General features: G+C 39.6%; 1 protein-coding gene across 4 annotated transcripts; it reads right to left on the reverse strand.

The window, feature by feature from the left end:
* Nucleotides 1-4227: 4227 nt before the first annotated feature.
* LOC131678807 (putative RNA-binding protein Luc7-like 2) lies at nucleotides 4228-18588 on the reverse strand. Of its 4 annotated transcripts, XM_058959147.1 has the most exons (7): nucleotides 18406-18451; nucleotides 18165-18259; nucleotides 17630-17947; nucleotides 7147-7807; nucleotides 6106-6204; nucleotides 5454-6037; nucleotides 4228-5385 (listed from the first exon to the last, which is right to left on the reverse strand). In XM_058959147.1, the coding sequence occupies exons 5-7, from the start codon at nucleotides 6199-6201 to the stop codon at nucleotides 5076-5078; spliced, it is 990 nt and encodes a 329-aa protein (XP_058815130.1). In that variant the 5' UTR covers nucleotides 6202-6204; nucleotides 7147-7807; nucleotides 17630-17947; nucleotides 18165-18259; nucleotides 18406-18451; the 3' UTR covers nucleotides 4228-5075. The 4 variants fall into 4 exon arrangements, with proteins under 4 accessions (XP_058815130.1, XP_058815131.1, XP_058815129.1 ...); XM_058959148.1 differs by lacking the exon at nucleotides 7147-7807; XM_058959146.1 differs by having other exon boundaries at nucleotides 6106-7807.
* Between the last annotated feature and the right edge of the window lie 209 nt (nucleotides 18589-18797).

Raw genomic sequence — 18797 nt, forward strand, 5'->3', positions numbered from 1 at the left:
GTTATGTTTTTTTCTAAAAAAAGCGTGTTCCGCTACCTTGGATTTGACGTGAAATGGTAAATCTTTATCAGATTCCCTAGAAGTTTTTGCTATTTCTGCAATATGCTCCTTAAATCGAATTTCTAATATTCGTTTGGTTCGTCCAATATAAACTTTATCGCAATGTTTGAAATTTTGTATACCCCCGATTTGCTAAGTGTTTCTATCGGATCCTTTGTAGATTCTAGTATTGATTTTAGTTGGTAGTTTCGACTACTGAAAACTTGGTCTATACCAAACTTTTTTTCAATTTTGTTCTAAGTGGATAAACCGTATTTTTGTTGAAATCTACAGCTATCCTTTTTAAATTTTAAGTTGTTGGAGTTAATATTGTGAGATTTTTCTTATTAGGCATTCTAGATTTTTTATTAATTATTGATTGGATGGTTTGCTCTGGATACCCGTTGAGCTTGCCTATTTCGAAAATGAATTCTGTTTCTTTAATTTTTGCTTCTTCTCCTACTGGTAAAGTAAGACTGGTTCAATTTTTTGACTTTTAGCTCCACCAGGCTCTACTGATTCCTTTTATGGCCCTTAGTAATTGTGCAAATTTTGGTACCGATCGGTTGTGTCTACGGACCCTCCAAAAATTTCAAAGCTTATATGGAAATCAGTATGGAAAATCGGTTAAAATTGATAATAAATTCTTAAAAAATTACCTCATCAATCAATTCATGAGAACACTATATATTTCTAAAGCTACTCTTCTACTGAACACATTCGTGGAACATTGTAAGTTTGTGTAAATTCGTTGAGAAAAGTTATTAACTAAAGAAGCAAAATGCTTTTAAAACAAGTGTATTTTATAACACTAGTTTACAAAATAAAAAAAAAAAACCGGATTTCAATATTCGAACACCATTTCTGATGTAAAATTGCGTGCTGAATCCGAAAATGAGGTCCAAAAAAACTACAGTAGAACAGTTTTCGAGTTACAGTGAAAAAAAGAATTTTACCATTAAAATTAAAAGCACGTTCAGTAAAATCCAAATATCTTCGGCTGTAGTGCATCGATATGAAATATTATTATGTTGAATTAACGGTAACTGAATGCACTTTCGATCTTTAGAACTTTTTGTTTTAAAACGACTACTGGTTCTGACGTTATTTACGAAGCTATTGAACTTTTTCTTAATTTTTCGTCGTTTTTGGAAGACACTTTACACTTGTAAATATTACACGCAGTATTGCATACCAATCATTCGATGACTTATAATTACATTGAGCCTGAAATTATTGTTATCAGAAGTCGAATCATTTGGATAAACGAGTTCGAATATTACCTTTCCTTATATAGTTTCCTTATAGTACATTTTTGATGTAGATCCGGTCTGATCGGCATTTCTGCCCTAAGCCAAAAATGCGTGCCCCCCTCAACCCAAATTTTAAACTAGGACGAATTAGCGCATGGGCGCCATTTTAACACCTTTTTCAATATAAATAATGTCATTTGGTATTATTTGGTATCATTATTATTATCATTGGTTATATCATTCTTACCTTTCCGTTTCCTTAATTTACCTTTATGCTAATATTCACCGCCTATTTTTTATCATCATTCCTTGTTCTTTTGAGAGTATGGATGCTATTTTAGATTTCACCTTCTTTCTCTGTAAGGTACGAATGGATTAGCACATTTGATATTACCTTAATCCCCGGTTATGTAGGCGTTCTCTGCCTGGCATGGGCCAGTTGGTACTTTCCCTTCGTTCTTTCTTCTTTCTTAGTCCTTTTTTGTTAGTAAGCTCATTGTGTCCACGATTTCATGGGTTATTTTTTCTTATCCTTTGTACTCTACCCTTTTTTGTTTGTTTCAGTGCATTCAGGAGTCTCCGGCGTTAGTGCACTTGTACATTTCCTTTCCTTTGTTTTTGCTTATATTCTTGTGTGCATATATGTATGTGTTTCTTAGTTTCATTAAATGTTTCCGAATCTCCCAGGATAAAAGAGATATCAGCAGATCTTTCTTACTTAGCCTTCCGGTGGGTGCGTGGAATTGTGCGACATTAACAAGCGGTAAATATTAGATATTTTTAGAGCTTATTTCTCAGCATTGTGTTATCGAGGAATCGAATGTTGCCTGAGGTGCCAGTATTATGTGTACATATGGTTGTAGATTCTCGATCAGCGATATACTGAGAGCTATCATCTTTTTGTTCACTCTTGATAATCTTATGCATGAGTTTTTGCACATCATTAAGCTTTAGTAAATCTTGTCCGCTTCTCCAGAGAAGAAAAAAAAATTAACTAAAACGATACGGAAAGGAAAAAGGTGAGTGTTACGAATAAATAAATTTATGTTGGCCACTCACAATGGTTCAACGGACATGAAACAGGAACATGGTTAGTCATATTTTGTGATAAATACACTGCGTTTAAATATATTATATTATAGTTTAGTGACCCAAACTGTTGGCGAATTGTAACTATGTAAACTGAACCGATTTTAATGACGTACATGTTTCCATTTCTAAGTCTTCGATTGATCCCTGACAGTAATTGCAATCGGCTCGGGCTCTTTTGTGCGTCATGCATTCACTGACTCACAATCGAATTGTGCCTCGACCAACCTGACACAACGCGCCCATTCCCCTTACTGAGCAAAAGGGCAGGGATAAACGAGTTCGAATATTACCTCACATTAAATTCTTTCAAAATTCTTCCATTCACTTGTTTAACAGAATTCTGACAGAGTCCCTCATATATTATTAAACAAGCCCTCGAAAAAATTGGAATCGAGACGGTTCAATAAGGGAAACACAAAAATTGCCATTTTACAAAAAATTGAATAACTTTCGCAATTTTCATCGGATTTAAACTAACAAGTGCTTAATTTCATTGGTTATTAGCAAGCTCTGATTTCCCATAAAAATATAATTTTTAGGATTACTTTATCTTGCTGAAAATATTGATCACACACTCATTTTTCTTCAAAAAACGACGAAAAATTAAGAAAAAGTTCAATAGATTCCTAAATAACGTCAGAACCAGTAGTCGTTCTAAAACAAAATAAAGATCGAAAGTTCATTCAATTACCTTTAATTCGCCATAATAATATTTCATATCGATGCACTACAACCGAAGATATTTGGATTTTACTGAACGTACTTTTAATTTTAATGGTAAAATTCTTTTTTCCACTGTAACTCAAAAACAGTTCTACTGTAAATTTTTTGGACCTCATTTTCGGATTCAGCACACGATTATGCATTGAAAATGACCACCAGCTTATTTAGTTAAGAAATGCTGTAAACTAGTGTAATCATAGCAACTCTGTTTAAATAGCTGCATCTGCAATACGCGAGCGGTAGGTGGCAAGCCTACACTCAGGCAAAAAATACAGCGAATTTCATAGGAATATCGTATAATTTTTAGCCACAAGTAGCACGTATGTAAATCATAAGATTATCTTATGAAACAGCATTTATTTGGTCAAATCGATTTGCTATGATTTCATGTTCCATAAGGCATCTTTGAATTATCATAAGACAATATTATACATTTCTCTTATGTTTATGAGAAACATAAGATGCTCGTATGAAACTCGAATGACTGGCATATGCAATAACTTATAAAATGTTAAGGTAATTATACAAGTCGTATGTTTTTCATATTAATCTTATGAAAACATAGTTTTGTTACTTTTCTTGTCATCATAAGATGAATCTTATGAAATTCGCTATTCATTTTGCCTTAGTGTAGTTTGTACTTGTATTACCTTGGATGAGGAGAGTTTAAACAAAGAGAACACTGTTACAAAAATCAATATATTGATACTTTGCTATTGATTTGTACCAGTTATTCCGATGTAATTTGATAGAGTATAAACAGAAGTAAGAAATTTAAAAATAAGCAATCTTCGAATGACAGTTTTTGTCGATTTATCTAATAATAACAAAAAACTGTTTCAACCCTCCTCTTTCTCCCTTATTTTGTGAAATTTACATGAAAATATCTCATTTCTGAACGACAGAAGGGTCTTTTATATTTACGTTATTTTAAAGATTTATCAAATCCAAAATTAGTGGTAGTTGACCAAGTCACAGAAGATTGACTCAAAAGAGTTAGACAGAAACTATTTTTTTCAGATTTTGTTTCGCGGCAATTTCCCCTGAGAGAACAGCTTGAAGCAACATCATTTATAACCGCAGAGTAGGTAAGCATCTTTCTTTCAAAATTAAATAAGACTTATTGTAATAAACTACTTGTTAATTTTTATTCATTATCCAATTATATAGCGGTAATCGCAATTATGATATTTCGCCCGTTAGAGCTTAGAGCTAAACACATCTATTTATTGGGATGTAGCATGGTTATGGGATGATAGTTGTAGATCACTATTTAATGTTCAAGATTCTGTGTATTGTGTTTAATTGTAATACAACGCAAGATAACAGTCGTAATGACGGATATGGTTTATACTTTTGTTACTGAAATTTTACTTAAAATCATATCTAACAAATCATTGAGGTTAATTTTATCAGGTCAAACAAATACAAAAAAATTCTTACCAATCTTCGCGTTCGCTTCCTGATAGAACACACCGCCTGGAGCTTTTTGAAAAACACTGATGAGATAAACACATACTGCGTACTGTTCTCGACTCAATCGTTTCAATGCTTCTTAGATATTGTACAATAAGAACGTTTCATTCCGTTGGAATACACATTCTCGAGGATATTATCGATTTTATTCTTTAATAAGTTACCGATTTCATGTTGTAGGTAGTTTTCATGTTCCGTCAACTTTACGGATAAAGACGTGTATCCACGTTACTTCACTACACGTTAAACACTTTTTCTACACCATTCACACTTAGTAAAAGTACGTTGAAGTGAAATTGGATAAAATATTCCTTACGATCCATGCTGCTAGCTCGAAAAACATTGATTTCTGTAGCCAGAATAAGTGCTCTATCTACACGACATCGCTCAAACCGCACCCGTTTCGCAGATTTTATCCGTCTGATGTATCGCTTCTGCCGTTCGCTGTATGAAAAGTAAACATGGTTCTATCGACTGCGAGATAGATTATGCTTACCGTCTCGATCTTTCCCGTGAGCGCGAACGATGTCGACGATCCCGATTGTCGCGATCGCGGTCACGGTCCCGATCACGATCGCCACGATAACGGTTATGGTTGCGCTCCCGATCGCGATCCCGTTCCCGATCACGGTCACGATCTTGATCACGATCACGTTCACGGTCTTGATCTCGGTTCCGATCGCGATCACGATTCCGATCCCGATCACGTTCTGGTTTTCGCTCGCGACTTTTCGAACGCCTTTCCTTGCTTTTGGAACGAAGACGCTCCTGTGGCTGTTCTTGTTGCTTCTGGTCTTCCATACTGTAAATCGACACAAAATGGATATGTTAGGTAAAAACAACAGCATTGTATAAGGTAATCGGTCTTACTTTTCACGACGTTCGCGCTCTCGGACCAAAGCCCGTGATCGTCTGTCAAGTTCACGTCCTCCCACAAATCGAGACCTTCCGCGATTATCGTCATAGTCGCCATCGCGGCGACCGCTTCTTTTAAGTTCTTTCTGCCGAGGCAAAGCGGTCTTCTCGAGTTCTATTAACTTTTCCCGAATTGCCAAAAATCCCAAATGAAGCTTACCGCCAAAATGATCCGCTAATCGTACGTCATTGTCGTGAATGCCGAGATAGGCCGAGCAAACCTCGCAAACACGCAACTTCTGCTGCTGATAGCTGCTCGCCGGGATGGCACTTCTGTACTCCTGTTCGGCTTTGATTTTTTTCGCGCGCAGCTCGTCAATCTCTGACATCAGCATCATACTTTCCTCGACCTGTCCTGCTTCACCTAAAGCTTCTGCCTTTGCAAGTTTCTTACCAATTTCCTCCGCCAGTTCGTGGACGGCATTGGCCTTGGCGGCTACCTCTGCCGTCAGCTCTTCCTGTGTTTCCGCCAGCCGTTTCTTGGCCGCATCTGTCCGCCGGTCACAGTCGGCAATGAATGCCTGCAGGTGCTCCATTGCCTGTGGAATAAAAGGGGTAGAATCCGATGATTTGGAAGAAGCAATTAAATGTGTTTCCTGAAACTTACATCGACATCGTAGTAGTAATCCTTCGTCTTTGAAGCGTTCTCGTAATCGGCTCTGAGGGCAAGATCGTGTACCTTTGGGCAATCTCCCAGGTCCATGCGCTACGCGAGAAATTGGAAGAGAGAAAGAAAAGTGATAAAAAGTTAGCTTTCGGATCGAACAAGGAGCGAGCTGCCAGGGGACTGATATTCTACTTTGGTTTTCTGGTATTATTTTAGGTCAAATTGATGTTCTTTCTACTTTTTCGTCAATGTGTTATATTGTGGCCAGGATTTTTTTAAATCATTTAAACAAAAACAATTGACACTGCACCTAAGTAGCTACTTACTTGTTGTTACTCAACTATTTATTAATTTTAAATTTAGAGAAAAAATCGAATAGAATTGGGAAATTCTCAAGATTTTAGAGATAGATTATGTATGAAATAAACTTCAGAAATACGGATCCAAATTCGTGCAATAGGAACTTTAGACGATTGCTGGATTGGTTATTAAAAATCTCTTGGAATATTGAGTTAGCAGTAAATCCTACCAATTGGATCCACAACCTTCTCCACAAAATGGTCCTTATAAGCTATTCAAATTGTTGTTCTTGTTTTGTTCAATGTGGTTTACTTATTAGACATTAGAGGTGTTTTGTCATGCTGTAGCTTTCAGTGATAGTTACCTCGTGTAAAAAGCGTAATAAGTTCGGATGCTTATTAAATTAATTCAAAGACATTTTTAAAAAAAGTACAAAAATGAGTTACGAAATATACAAATGTCAACTCTAAGGAGTGAGTATGATGAAAACTTGTGTTAGTAAAAAGGCACACAATATAACACATGTACCATTTGAAATTGTTGGTGAAGGAAGAAACGGATTATTGACGGATTGACGAAACCGACAAATACGTGATTCATTTATCAACAATTCAAATAAACCGACTTAATTCGTTCATAAGTTCTACTATTTCATTCGATTTAATTTTTTTTTCTATTCAAATCAAGTTCGACCTACACAATAACGACATCAGTTCCAGATTGTAGCTATATTTTACTCACCAAATATTATACGCAACACAACCTCCCTGCCACACGAGCTAAGCGTTGTAGAACAAGGTACAACTCAAGTATTTTTTTCTGATACGGAAACTTCCGACACTGCTACAATTCAGCATTGTCTCTCGTCGGAAATACGAAACGGGGGGAGCACGTACGAAGAGATGAGTCCCCGGAAAAATTCGTTCGTTACATTGAAAAGAATCATCATCCGATCAGTATAAACAGTATGTTAACAAACAAACGAAAAATTGTATAGTATACGTACGTTCGAACTCTGCATTTTTTGTATTTCGTTGGGACGCCGGAGGTACAGATGTGGTGACTCTATATAGATTAGGACACACTTTTGCATCGTCTGAGATAGGGGCGGTTATTAGAACCCTTCCAGAAGCGTTCGAAAAGTTGGTAGATACTACAAAGTTACACGATTGACACGAGAACATACAGTCCCAAGTTGTTTATTACTAGTTTTTGGAATGTGTGTGTAGATCAAGGATGTTACCAAAGATTTGAATTTTGTACATACCCAATCGCGCGTGAAAGCCTTCGACGACAACGGTGATGGCGGTGGTTTACAGTTTTGACTATTTCATTGTTTTGTTTTTATGTATATACGTACCCATCAATGCATTACAATTCTGAATACTATTGGAGACACGAACTACAGGGTGTGAAGGTAAATTTCGATTAGTCAGCCGGTGGCCAAATGTTTGGGAATGTGTTTATGACTGTTGTAGTGAATTACACTGTTTACGCCACTAATCAAACTATCGAGCTTGACGTTGTCCGGAGGACATTAAAATTTTCTGGTCAAATGGTCAGGTCAAATGGTTAACCTCACATCCCATTGCACGTCACGTCGTGTATTAATAATAATAAAAATGGCTTATATTGCAGAACGCATTGAAGATTTATTTTGGTGTTTCATTTAAAATAACGGCAATGTACCAATATCCTACCTAGACGAGTAGGTGTGGAGTGGTGGAGGAAAAAAATATCTAATTCATCGAATTATACTGAAGATTATATATGCTGGATAACAGGGAAATAGTTTAAATCACTCTCAACCTGGCGTCCGCGGACCCCTAGGGAGCCGTGAAGTCGTTCCAGGGGGTCCACGAAGAATAATATATTTTCCGAGCGCATATTGAAATTTCAAGTCGTGTTTCCTACTGCCGTTATAAGCTTAATTGTCCCATGTTCTATGGGATTTCCTACATACATGGGACATTTATGCGTAGAACGGCAGCCTAACAAACTGAAAATAACATATTGATAGCATACGAAATTGATGTATATCCGCAGAGGGTCCGCAGCAGTCCAGGGTCATTTCTAAGGGGTCCGCGGTACGGAAAAGGTTGAGAACCGCTGATCTAAATGTTCTGATGAAACCAAACCGTGTTTTGGTATGTAAAGGATTGTAAATTGCGCACTCAAAATTCGACTTGGACTGTCGTTTTGCGGAAGAAAAAATGATGCGCGGCTCGAAAGCAAAACCGAAACACGTTTATTCAAAAACGGCTTACTAACAATAACCTCTTTGTTGCGGAAAACATTCCCGGAGGAAAACATACAGAAGGGTTTGTACAAAGCAGAAATATGTGCTTCAGTATAAAAACCGCAAAACGATATATCCGATTCTTACAAAGTAGGTTTGTTTAGTCAACTTTTAATCTTGAACGCCCCGATATGCGGAAGCTCCCATGAACAAATTATTTATTTTTTATCCTTATCTTATACTGAAGGTTCATCCTTTCCGAGTTTCACGGTTGAGAACTGGAGGATTGTTCAGTTTACCTCTCCTAAGCTGGGATGCTTCGGGTACCGGTCTACAGGCCGAAACACATGTACGCAACCAACAAAACATGAACCCAAATCTGCACTTATTACATTTAATCAACACCCTCCTGCTTAACCATTAATGTTTTAACTTCCTAACAACTACTCACGTATGATGGGCCCATCCTTCTATTTGCCTAACTTGCATAGCCTTCCTGTGCAATCTAAGCCAACCCATTGAGACCTTTCGGTCCTCCGTAACATTTCCACCTCCTTGGCGAATACCGACACCGTGGCTCTTCGAAGGAAAACTTCAACGGCGACCTTCCTTTGCTTGGCGGTCGATCCGGTGGTGCAACTGACACTGTTGTGTTTCTCAGTCACTCCGTGATAGCTTTCACTCCAGCTGGAGAACCTCCCTTCGTCACTGTCTCCGTTCTGTTTAGCAGATAAAACCGTTGCCTCGTAGTGTGCACTGCGTGTAGCAGAAGAAAATCACTCCTTCACAGTTTCCGCTGAGTCTGGCAACTAAAAAAAACCTTCCCACTGGAATGTTTTTTTGCTGCGAACTTCCGACTTCGGAGAGCTTCAAGAATTCGTCCTACCGACCACGTCCTTCACCTGGACCATCCTGGTTTCAATGTTCCGTTCTATTGGAGATTTCTTCTTCGCAATTAGCTCTGAGCACGGAAAGCGCGAATCAATCTTGTGCAGTAGCCTCAATTCTCCCGAAAATAGTGCTGACTTACGAGATCGAACCCGAACTTGACTTGAGATGGCAGCTTTCCGTCTACTGCTATAGGTCGTCCCGACGTTTGTGGTTCCGTCGGCGATTGAAACCTAGATCGATAGGGGTGTTTCTTCGCTGCGCGCTTCTCGCGGAGAAGTGAATTTTCTGCAATGCTAATTACCAAAATACTCGGCAAACTTCCCGTTTGCTCGAGTTTTTTCCTCGACTGAATGAAAATGCGGCCGATCCTCGAGACGGAATGTGACTCTGCTTACTGCCTTGTCACCAGCACAGTCCCAGTAGAATTCTGCCGTTTCCGTTCTGCTCTGGTTTGCTCGCATTTATGTGGTGGTGTTGGCAACATTTTCGTTTCCACTGAACTGACGTAACAAGTCAATGTCACGTCAGTTCAGTGGAAGTCATACGGGGGGCTTAGTGATTGGCGATTATAGTCAGCCGGTGAAGACATTAATTGCAAAGACTGTCTACACTATTGCTAACACTAGATTCATGCTTACTCTTAGATATGGTACAGAATTTAAACGTATACGCTACAGGATCTCAGTCTCCAACATAATGCGGGTTTTACGAAGCATATTCTCTCCTTGCTACTTGTATTTTTGATCGCCATTTAAGAATATCTATGCTTACAGACTTTTGACTGGTTCGCGTTTCGGTGTTTCTCATTATCCTCTCTTTTGCCGAGCGTGTTCCTGTGCTTCGTGAATGAATTTGACCCTTTGTGAACACATCAACGACCTGTTGGTTTGCCGAAAGATATTCAACTTTCGCCAGCTTGTTTTTGATTCAGTCTTGGGTAAAATTGTATCGTTTACCCAAATGCTCAAACCGCTTCTGGTCTTCCAATTCTTTTGCAATCCGGATAGAGGATTCGGTTATCCTCGTAGATGACCACCGGTGAGTCGAGATGGTTTTCAAATTCGGAAAGTTTCGGTTTCGAATCCAGGTTGCCTTACACGAAGCCTTACTGAGCGACACATATTCAGCCTCAGTGGACGAGAGAAACACTGTGGATTGCTTCCGTGTAGTCCATGGCAGTGTGTTTCCGAAAACTTGAAGTAGGACTGGCTTTCGGTCGACGAGATCACTACCCCAATCAGCATCGACAAGGTCTTTTATCGCACTAAACTGGTGATCACGGGTGTATACGAGAGAAGTTCTTTGTTCCTTGAAGAACTCGTTAGTTCACGGTACAGATGCTCGACTGGTTTATGGTCATTTTGAAGCTTCTCAAGTTTCACAATTGATTTTAGTGGTGTCGACACTTGCTTACTTCTCTCCATCTCAAAGCGCTTCAAGAGTGTCTATTTTGCCTGGTTACTAATTAATTTATTTATTTATTCTTATTTTTCATCTGACCTATGTTGGTCTACATGAAATGTAGTTGAATGGGAAAAGCCCATTTCAGGATATACTTCAGAAGCAATCCTCAAATGAGCACAAAAACCCATTATCTTTTCATATACTCACACCTGATTACAATGGATTCACACTACAAAAATATATAATCACATAGTACACAGCATTACAAAAATAAAAAATACAAAGTATTACAATAAGTGAATCTTAAAATCTAAGTCAACCTTCTTAGTCTATTTTTGAATACATCATAAGATACAGAAAAGTCAAAATGGTCATAAACACTATTAAAAACATTACGCATATCCCTAATAGGTTCATTTTGACCGTACTCGGTGCGTTGAAACTCGAGTCTTAAAAAGTTATGCGATCTGAGACTTCTCGGGGGCACATTGACATCTATTTGTGAGAGAATATCTGGAGCATCTATTTGGCCAGTTAATATCTTCCCAACAAATACTGCTCTAAATGTGTTCCGCGTTTTGGCTAGGGTTTCCATATCGAGCAGACAACGGCGATCGATGTATGGTGGTAGCTCTGTTGGGTTACGCCACGGCAGAGTTCTAAGAGCAAAAAGGAGCAATCTTGCCTGCACTACTTCTATTCGGTTGATCCAAATGCTCGTGTAAGGACACCAACTGGGTGCTGAAGCTTCCAAGACAGATCGCACAAGTAAAAAAATAGAGTGCCCGCAAACAATATGGATCAGTGAACTCTTTGGCGATTCTTATAAAGAAACCGAGATTTCTATTTGCCTGTGCTGTAACGTGAGAGTAATGATTTCTGAATGTCGGTTGTTAGTCCAGAAGTACACCGAGGTCTCTGACAACTGTCATTCTCTCTAGCGATTCCCCGGAGATGGTGTAGTTCCACAGTATTGGATTTTTTCTAAGTGTAAAAGATATTATGGAGCACTTGGACACGCTGAGAGCCAGCAAGTTGCGATTACACCAACTATAGAAAGCGTCTAAGTGTTGCTGTAGTTCCTTGCAATCTTCTATTGACCGCGCAATAAGAAATAGTTTGAGGCCATCGGCATATATAAGTCTACACCCAGGAGGTATAACAAAACAAACGTCATTGAAGAACAACGAGAAAAGCAACGATCCTAGATTGCTCCCTTGAGGAACTCCCGACAAGTTGATGAAACTGTATGACTCGTTATTTCCTAATTTAACAGACAGAACGATTTACGAGATATGATTTACGCCACCCTATAAAATTTTAGGAAGCGCCCAGCCGCTTCATCTTTGCCAGTAGAAGAGAGTGATCTACACGATCGAATGCAGCCTTGAGAACCGTGTATACAGTATCGACCTGAGATCCAACTTCAATATTTTTAATACAGAGCGAAGTGAATTGGGCTAAATTAGTAGTTGTCGATCTACCTGGAAAAATCCATGTTGGTCCGGCGATATATATATGCTCTGGTCTCACGAAAGAGCACATTTCCTACTAATATTTCAAATAACTTTGAGCCAGCGCAGAATGAAGTTATGCCATGATACTTCGCAACTTTTTTTTATCACCTTTTTAAAAACGGAAAACATAACTGATTTTTTCCAACAGACGGGGAACGTTGATTGCGACAGCGATTGGCTAAAAATTAGTCTTAAAGGTCCTGCCGATGTTGAAGACTTTAGCTTTCTCATAGCAGTTAGAATATCTTCGTCAATAAATTGAATAATGCTTAAATTAATTACATCATGAGGGACATCCTGAAGACTATGTTCCGCTTGAGTAAGGTTGGCCGAGACTTTTTTAAACACACTTGAGAAATGCTGCGCAAATAGGTCACAGATGCCGCTTGGGGTACTTGATGTTTCATTTGCAAGGAACATACTGGAAGGAAGCCAATTTTCATTACGTTTTCCGTTAACGAAAGACCAAAACTGCTTTGGATTTTGTTTCAGGTTCGATTGGGTTTGTGCGACGTGTCTTGAATAGAAAAAGCGATTATATGTCTTGTAACTGTTGCTAGCTTCAATAAACTCTCGTTTTGTGATGGGGTTTCATCGGCTGGTGTAATGCCGAGGTGCAGCTGCTCGCAGTCTTTTCAGTTTACGTAATTGACGATTGGACCATGCTGGTTTTGGTCGGGGACGTGGTGCGGGAACATGTAGTTTGAAAAGTTGTTTTAGGACCAGTGAAAGTTTTTCTACGGCAACATCTACGTCGATAGCGGAATCCAGCAAAATCTCCCAATCGATTGCTTGCAGTGAGTTTTGGAGCCTATTGAAATCAGTTTTCGAAAAATTGATCTCCCTGACATCTAGCATTTCGTCATAAACAACTGACTGGGGACATGGTGCGCGTCACAAGCAACTAACGGCTCAAGGGCTTCTGAAACGGTGCAGTTAATAGAAGCTTCTTCATTTACGAAAAGGAGGTCCAGGGTTCGAATTCGTCTGCTTATTTACCTTACACATTTGCAGCATGTTCAATACAGACATTCCGTCCAGTAAGGCAATACTCGCTCTAGAGAAGGTTGATTCAGAAGGGTCTGGGAAGGCATAGCCGGAGGAGGTACTTTTCCATAGAAGTCCAGGTTGATTATAATCACCAAACAGTAGATGAGCCGTGTTGGGTTGAATGGAAGTTGCGATGTCAAGTGCTGAGTCTATGTGCTTCTGAATAATATCTATATCACATGCGGAGTCGGGGGGAATATACACTACACCAACACACATATTAGTATCGCGACCGCGAATATCTACCCATAGTTGTTCGGGGTCGGTTCTAGCGGTTTTATGTTTAGACGAGAGCCGGTTGGGCACTGCGATAAGCACACCGCCACCGCGTTTTTCCCTGTACTGTCTGGATTGCGAACGTTACGGTAAGCCGTGTACTTTGAGCCGAATAACTGGAGTGAATTGATTTGATCATTCAGCCACGTTTCGGTCAAAACAATAACATCATATTCGGCGTCTGAAACAGCGATGAAAAACTCGTCAATTTTGGTGCGTAATCCTCTCACGTTCTGATAGTAGATACTAAGAAGTTAGTGCAAATAATGTCCTGACGGTAATGGGGGTGGGTTTTCAGCGGGGGCAGCATCTGTATGTCCTACTTCAGAAGAACATATACATTCATTGCATTTACCTGACAGGGAAAGGTTGCTACCATAACATAAAAGATCCGTGGAGAGCAGAACGTCGATGATGGAATCGGGCTGATTGCACTCATCGGCATGCTGCAATTGTGGATCTAGTTTAAGGTGCGAAGTATCTTGAGTAGCTTCGGGAGGACATATACCCTCCTTAGCTTTACCTGACCGGAAATGGTTGCTGTCATAACATTCAAGTTCCGTAGAAAGCAAGAGAACGTCGTTGATGAAATCGGGCTGATTGCACCCTTTGGAATGCTGCAATTGTGGATCTAGTTTAAGCTGCGCAGTATCTTGAGTAGATTCGGGATGACATATACCCTCCTTATCTTTACCTGACCGGAAAAGGCCACTGCCATGACAGGCAAGTTCCGTGGGAAGCAGATGAAGGTTGTTGATGGTATGATCTTTTGAACTGTACAATGATTGCTACTTTGAATAATCAATCATGTTTTTCCGCTTTTCTAAGTATTTAGTGTACACCGGGCAAAGAACACTCCAAGCAGCGCGATTTGTGTCAATGGTAAGCTTTCTCTTAATGTTGAGATTTTCAGTTTGCACACTTCTGCGTCTTGGATTTACATTCTTTCACGGGGTGGTTTTCACTGCAGATTGGGCACTTTGAAATTTCTGCTTTACATTCATTGCTCTTGTGGTTATATCCGCAACATCTAAAGCATCTTGTCACCTGCAGTCCATCAAGCACTCTGCATCGGTCCCACCCGCAATTAAGTTTTTCTTTCTGCATGACCGCAGTGAACGTTTTAGCGTCGAGTTCAATTATAGCGCTACAGTTGTTGAACTGAAATTTCTCATTGCGATATGCTTTTCGAAGCTTGACGTGCGTCAGGTTTTCAAAGACGTCGTTTTGGATCACTAATGTTTCTCTCAGCTCATTTTCATCCAGTACATCACTCATACCGACTAGCTTGATAGAGGGTCTTAAATTCTCCCTGACGCTGACATCGTATTTGCCATCCATGTTTTGCTCTACGTGTTTCTTCAACAGCTCAACACTTTCATCATCTTTCAACGCAATTACAACCTCACCATTCTTGCCGTGAAATGAAGACGCCGACCATCTGCCAGCCAGATGCAGAACGACTCGCGAATTGCTGGTCAAGGAAACGCCATCAGATGACAGTCAACCTAAATAAAGTTAAAATCGCTGCGGCCAGTTGACAGACCCTGACAGCACACACGAGCAAAGAGCGCAATCAACACTGCGCGTCGTGCACTATAAGATGACTCATGCTCGTACAGCGTCTCCGACAACATCGTTTACAATTACATGACCTCCGCAGACATCACCAGCTACCCGCACCAATTTGCCCAACGATTCCACTTCAGAACAAACTATTGTCCCCATTTGACATAAGCCCGTTCGACATACAGTCATTTAACATAACGTCATTTGTAACTGTCAACTATACCATACTCCACAATCCACAAACCAACTGAAAACCACCAACTACTCATCACGAAGAACTACGGTACCTTTGTCCATTGGGTCTGGAAGGGTTGGGCACCTCAGATTCTATATAGTTATCCTCATTGTTAAGTAACATGTAATTGCCAAATTCATTACGAAGAATGACTATTAGCTTAAAATAAACAGTAACAAAAACTATCGACTTCTTGCATGAAATTACAAGCAGCAATCTTGGGCTAACATTTGATTTCGCAAGAACGTTACAGTGTAAAGATGCTTTCTGTGGTGTGATTCCTCAATAGTCTTGACCTCGATACGCGCCGATCCTCGTCGGTACGCAGTACGTAGCGTGCGAAGTAGGGGAGATATGGATAACGACAAGGCTCGTTAAATGACGGTGGGTTCCAAGCCAGCTGAACCCTGCAGATGGTGCAACAAAGTGGAGCAGGAGTCCGTGCGCTGAGGTCACTGACGACTTGTTTAAATATCCGGGATGTCTTCAGCTTGCCAAGAACTAGTCGACAGAATAAAAAGTTTCAAAACGACCTTAAGCAGAACTGAGATCTTGCTTTCTGATACAAAGATCAGCTATACAGTAGACCGTTGAACTTTTATTGTTAATTATAGTGGTTTGCGACCTTTGGATCACTCGCCTCTAGGCGTTGTAGACTTGTTTTGTTCGATTGTCAAAGTGGCGTCCGTTCCCTAGACAATTATCGGCGTAATTATTGAGGAGAGAGGCTTAAGTTGTAGCACCTTAGTCAAACAGAACGAAGGCATCAAGGGAATTTTCGTATTTGGAACGACTGGTGGATACAACTCGTGAAGCCAAAACTCATCAACTTCCTTAAATGTACATCGTCTATTCAATGTCTTTCCATGATACAATGGAACTATACGTTCAGCTTGTGACCGTTATGATGACGATTGACGATCCCCTCACATTAACTGTAACATTGATGAATATACTGCAGGATGGAGTGGATGCAAACAAAAACCTAATGCAATACTACAGTGTGCAAGAATAGTTAGTGATTAAGATTAATTTTATCAAATTAAGCAATGCCCTCTTCTGTTGCCAAAGTTCAAAGTATTCTTTGGGGGCGTTCTTGTGCCATACTGAGAAAGAAGAAGAGTGATATCAATGTAAAAGTATTGAGACCGATATCGCTACTGAATGTTGACTATAGCGTGCTCACTAGACAGACTTAGCAAGACAAGGGCATCCACTATCAATGCTATTGTTTGTAATCGACTTGCAACCATTGTTTGATAAACTGCACAGAAAATATCCAGTTCAATTTTTTATCGTTTTTAGTGAAGCTTTTCAGAATTTTCACTGTAATCTAAAATAGTCGATATACATTTTTACAGCAAGCATTGACTAATTACGAATTCATGGCAGTAGAAACTAAAATCGAACATTTTGAATACATAGAAATTAACGAAAATGATACAATAATATATTTTGTGATGGGTCCTGAATGTAAGGGCAAGTTGAATGGAAATGAGCTTCAAGAATTTAGATTCAACATAGGGATGCAAATGAACCGAATTATCAAAATGACAAAGTAAGTTGAAAATCATGTGTTTTAGACATGACCTACATAGGAAAGTTGTAGACCGGGTAAGATATCTGAAACAAGTTTGGCCCAGCTAGAGAGATCTCATGTCAGCAGGGCAGAGTAGCCTAAACGCTAAGGATCGGCTAGTGTCGAAGATACTGGATTTTGCTTCAGAAAACCAACATTATAGGCATTGATACGGTGTTTTTGGCTCCTGTCAGTGCTACAAATTGCACCAAGCCAAAAAGAATACATTAATCTGAGTCTGTAGATAGTGGAGCTTCGATAATTTGATGCAAACAATTCAAATAGTACAGCTTCAGCGGCGTTGAAACATATTCACTACATCAACCAGAAACAACACCCAAACAACCCAGACAAGGCGACAGACTGAGAACGGAACGCGATCATCTGTACGCTACAGTAGGTACGATCTAATTCCGGCAGTTCGCTTGTTCAAATAGAAAAAAAAAAGGAAACTAAACACTTACGTAAACTGCGTCTGATGTGCCCCGGTTTGCTTTGCTTTGCAGGACGCGTGCAACTCTACCGATTCCTTCAATACAAGTCAAACAAACCAAAAGCTATCCTGCTTGAAAGAGGTAATACACAAAACGCTTTTTTTTTTTGGTTTTCTTTAGGATGATCACAGTCTCGCGGTTAGAATAGTACTTACGATCATCGGATTGCCTACAACTGACATCGCCACACCAGGTTTGACTGGGTGATTTTTATGGTCTAGAACCAACCTACATTCTTAATTCCGACACGAGGAAGTAGAATTGAAATTGTTAGGAGTAGCGACGTGTCTGCAATAGAATCAGAGGGGACATTTGGTTGCATCTGGCTAACAGTGTGGCCGCTCGGGTCGAATGTTTTGTTTGAAAGTACAAAAATAGCTCGAGTCATATTCTTCATATATGAATCCTACTACTGAACTGTTACAATCGACGTATGTCAATTTTCTACCTGTGATTTAAACAAGGAATGTGCTACTGATTACAGATTACGATCGGTTCTACTTACCGTTGAGGCGAGGATCTCATGCGGACAGCAGCCTAACAAAAAACTCTTACATACTTTGTTGTCGTAGAATTTGGTCGAGAACCGGTTGGTTTCACCTAAAATCGAAATAATAAATTCTAAATTGTTCTTCGCATACCAAAAATTAAAATTTTTCATTAGAGCACAAAGCATTGACTGAAAACAAACATGGTGGATCCACTGCGTATTCCAATGAGTCAACTAGACCCACAACTTTACTTACCATTCCTGGCCGTTCCCATGAGCTGATCCAGCATCGCCCGCATTTGATCGTGTGCCGTCATGATGACGCACGTTTTCCAGCTTTCTTCGGTGGTAAATGCGTAGAAAATCTGGTGAAAATTATGAAATTTCTCTTTTCACCTACGAATCGAAGAAACCACAGCCACGCACGAAACGTTACAAATTTTCATGCCGATTTCGGTTTTAGATCAGAGTCGCCCTAGGTTCGCTAGCATCACTTTTCATCGAAACTTTCTTTCGAACATGTTGACAGCTACGCTCATGGGCCAGAGCTGCCAGATAATTTGCTTTAAAAAATAAATCACTTCATTTACTGAAATTCTCGACAAACATATGATTACGGCCTAAAAGCCAACTGTCAAAATCCACTTT

Source organism: Topomyia yanbarensis, chromosome 2 (assembly GCF_030247195.1).
Source record: "Topomyia yanbarensis strain Yona2022 chromosome 2, ASM3024719v1, whole genome shotgun sequence".
Lineage (NCBI taxonomy): Eukaryota > Metazoa > Arthropoda > Insecta > Diptera > Culicidae > Topomyia > Topomyia yanbarensis.

Bases quoted from the DNA above. Each gene is read 5' to 3' on its own strand.
- LOC131678807 (XM_058959145.1), bottom strand. From the start codon at position 18,466: ATGACGGCACACGATCAAATGCGGGCGATGCTGGATCAGCTCATGGGA. The intron at 6,205-18,164 runs GTAAGTAGAACC...TTTCTCGCGTAG, and splicing joins ATGAGATCCTCGCCTCAACG to CGCATGGACCTGGGAGATTG. The intron at 5,386-5,453 runs GTAAGACCGATT...GTCGATTTACAG, and splicing joins GAGCGCGAACGTCGTGAAAA to TATGGAAGACCAGAAGCAAC.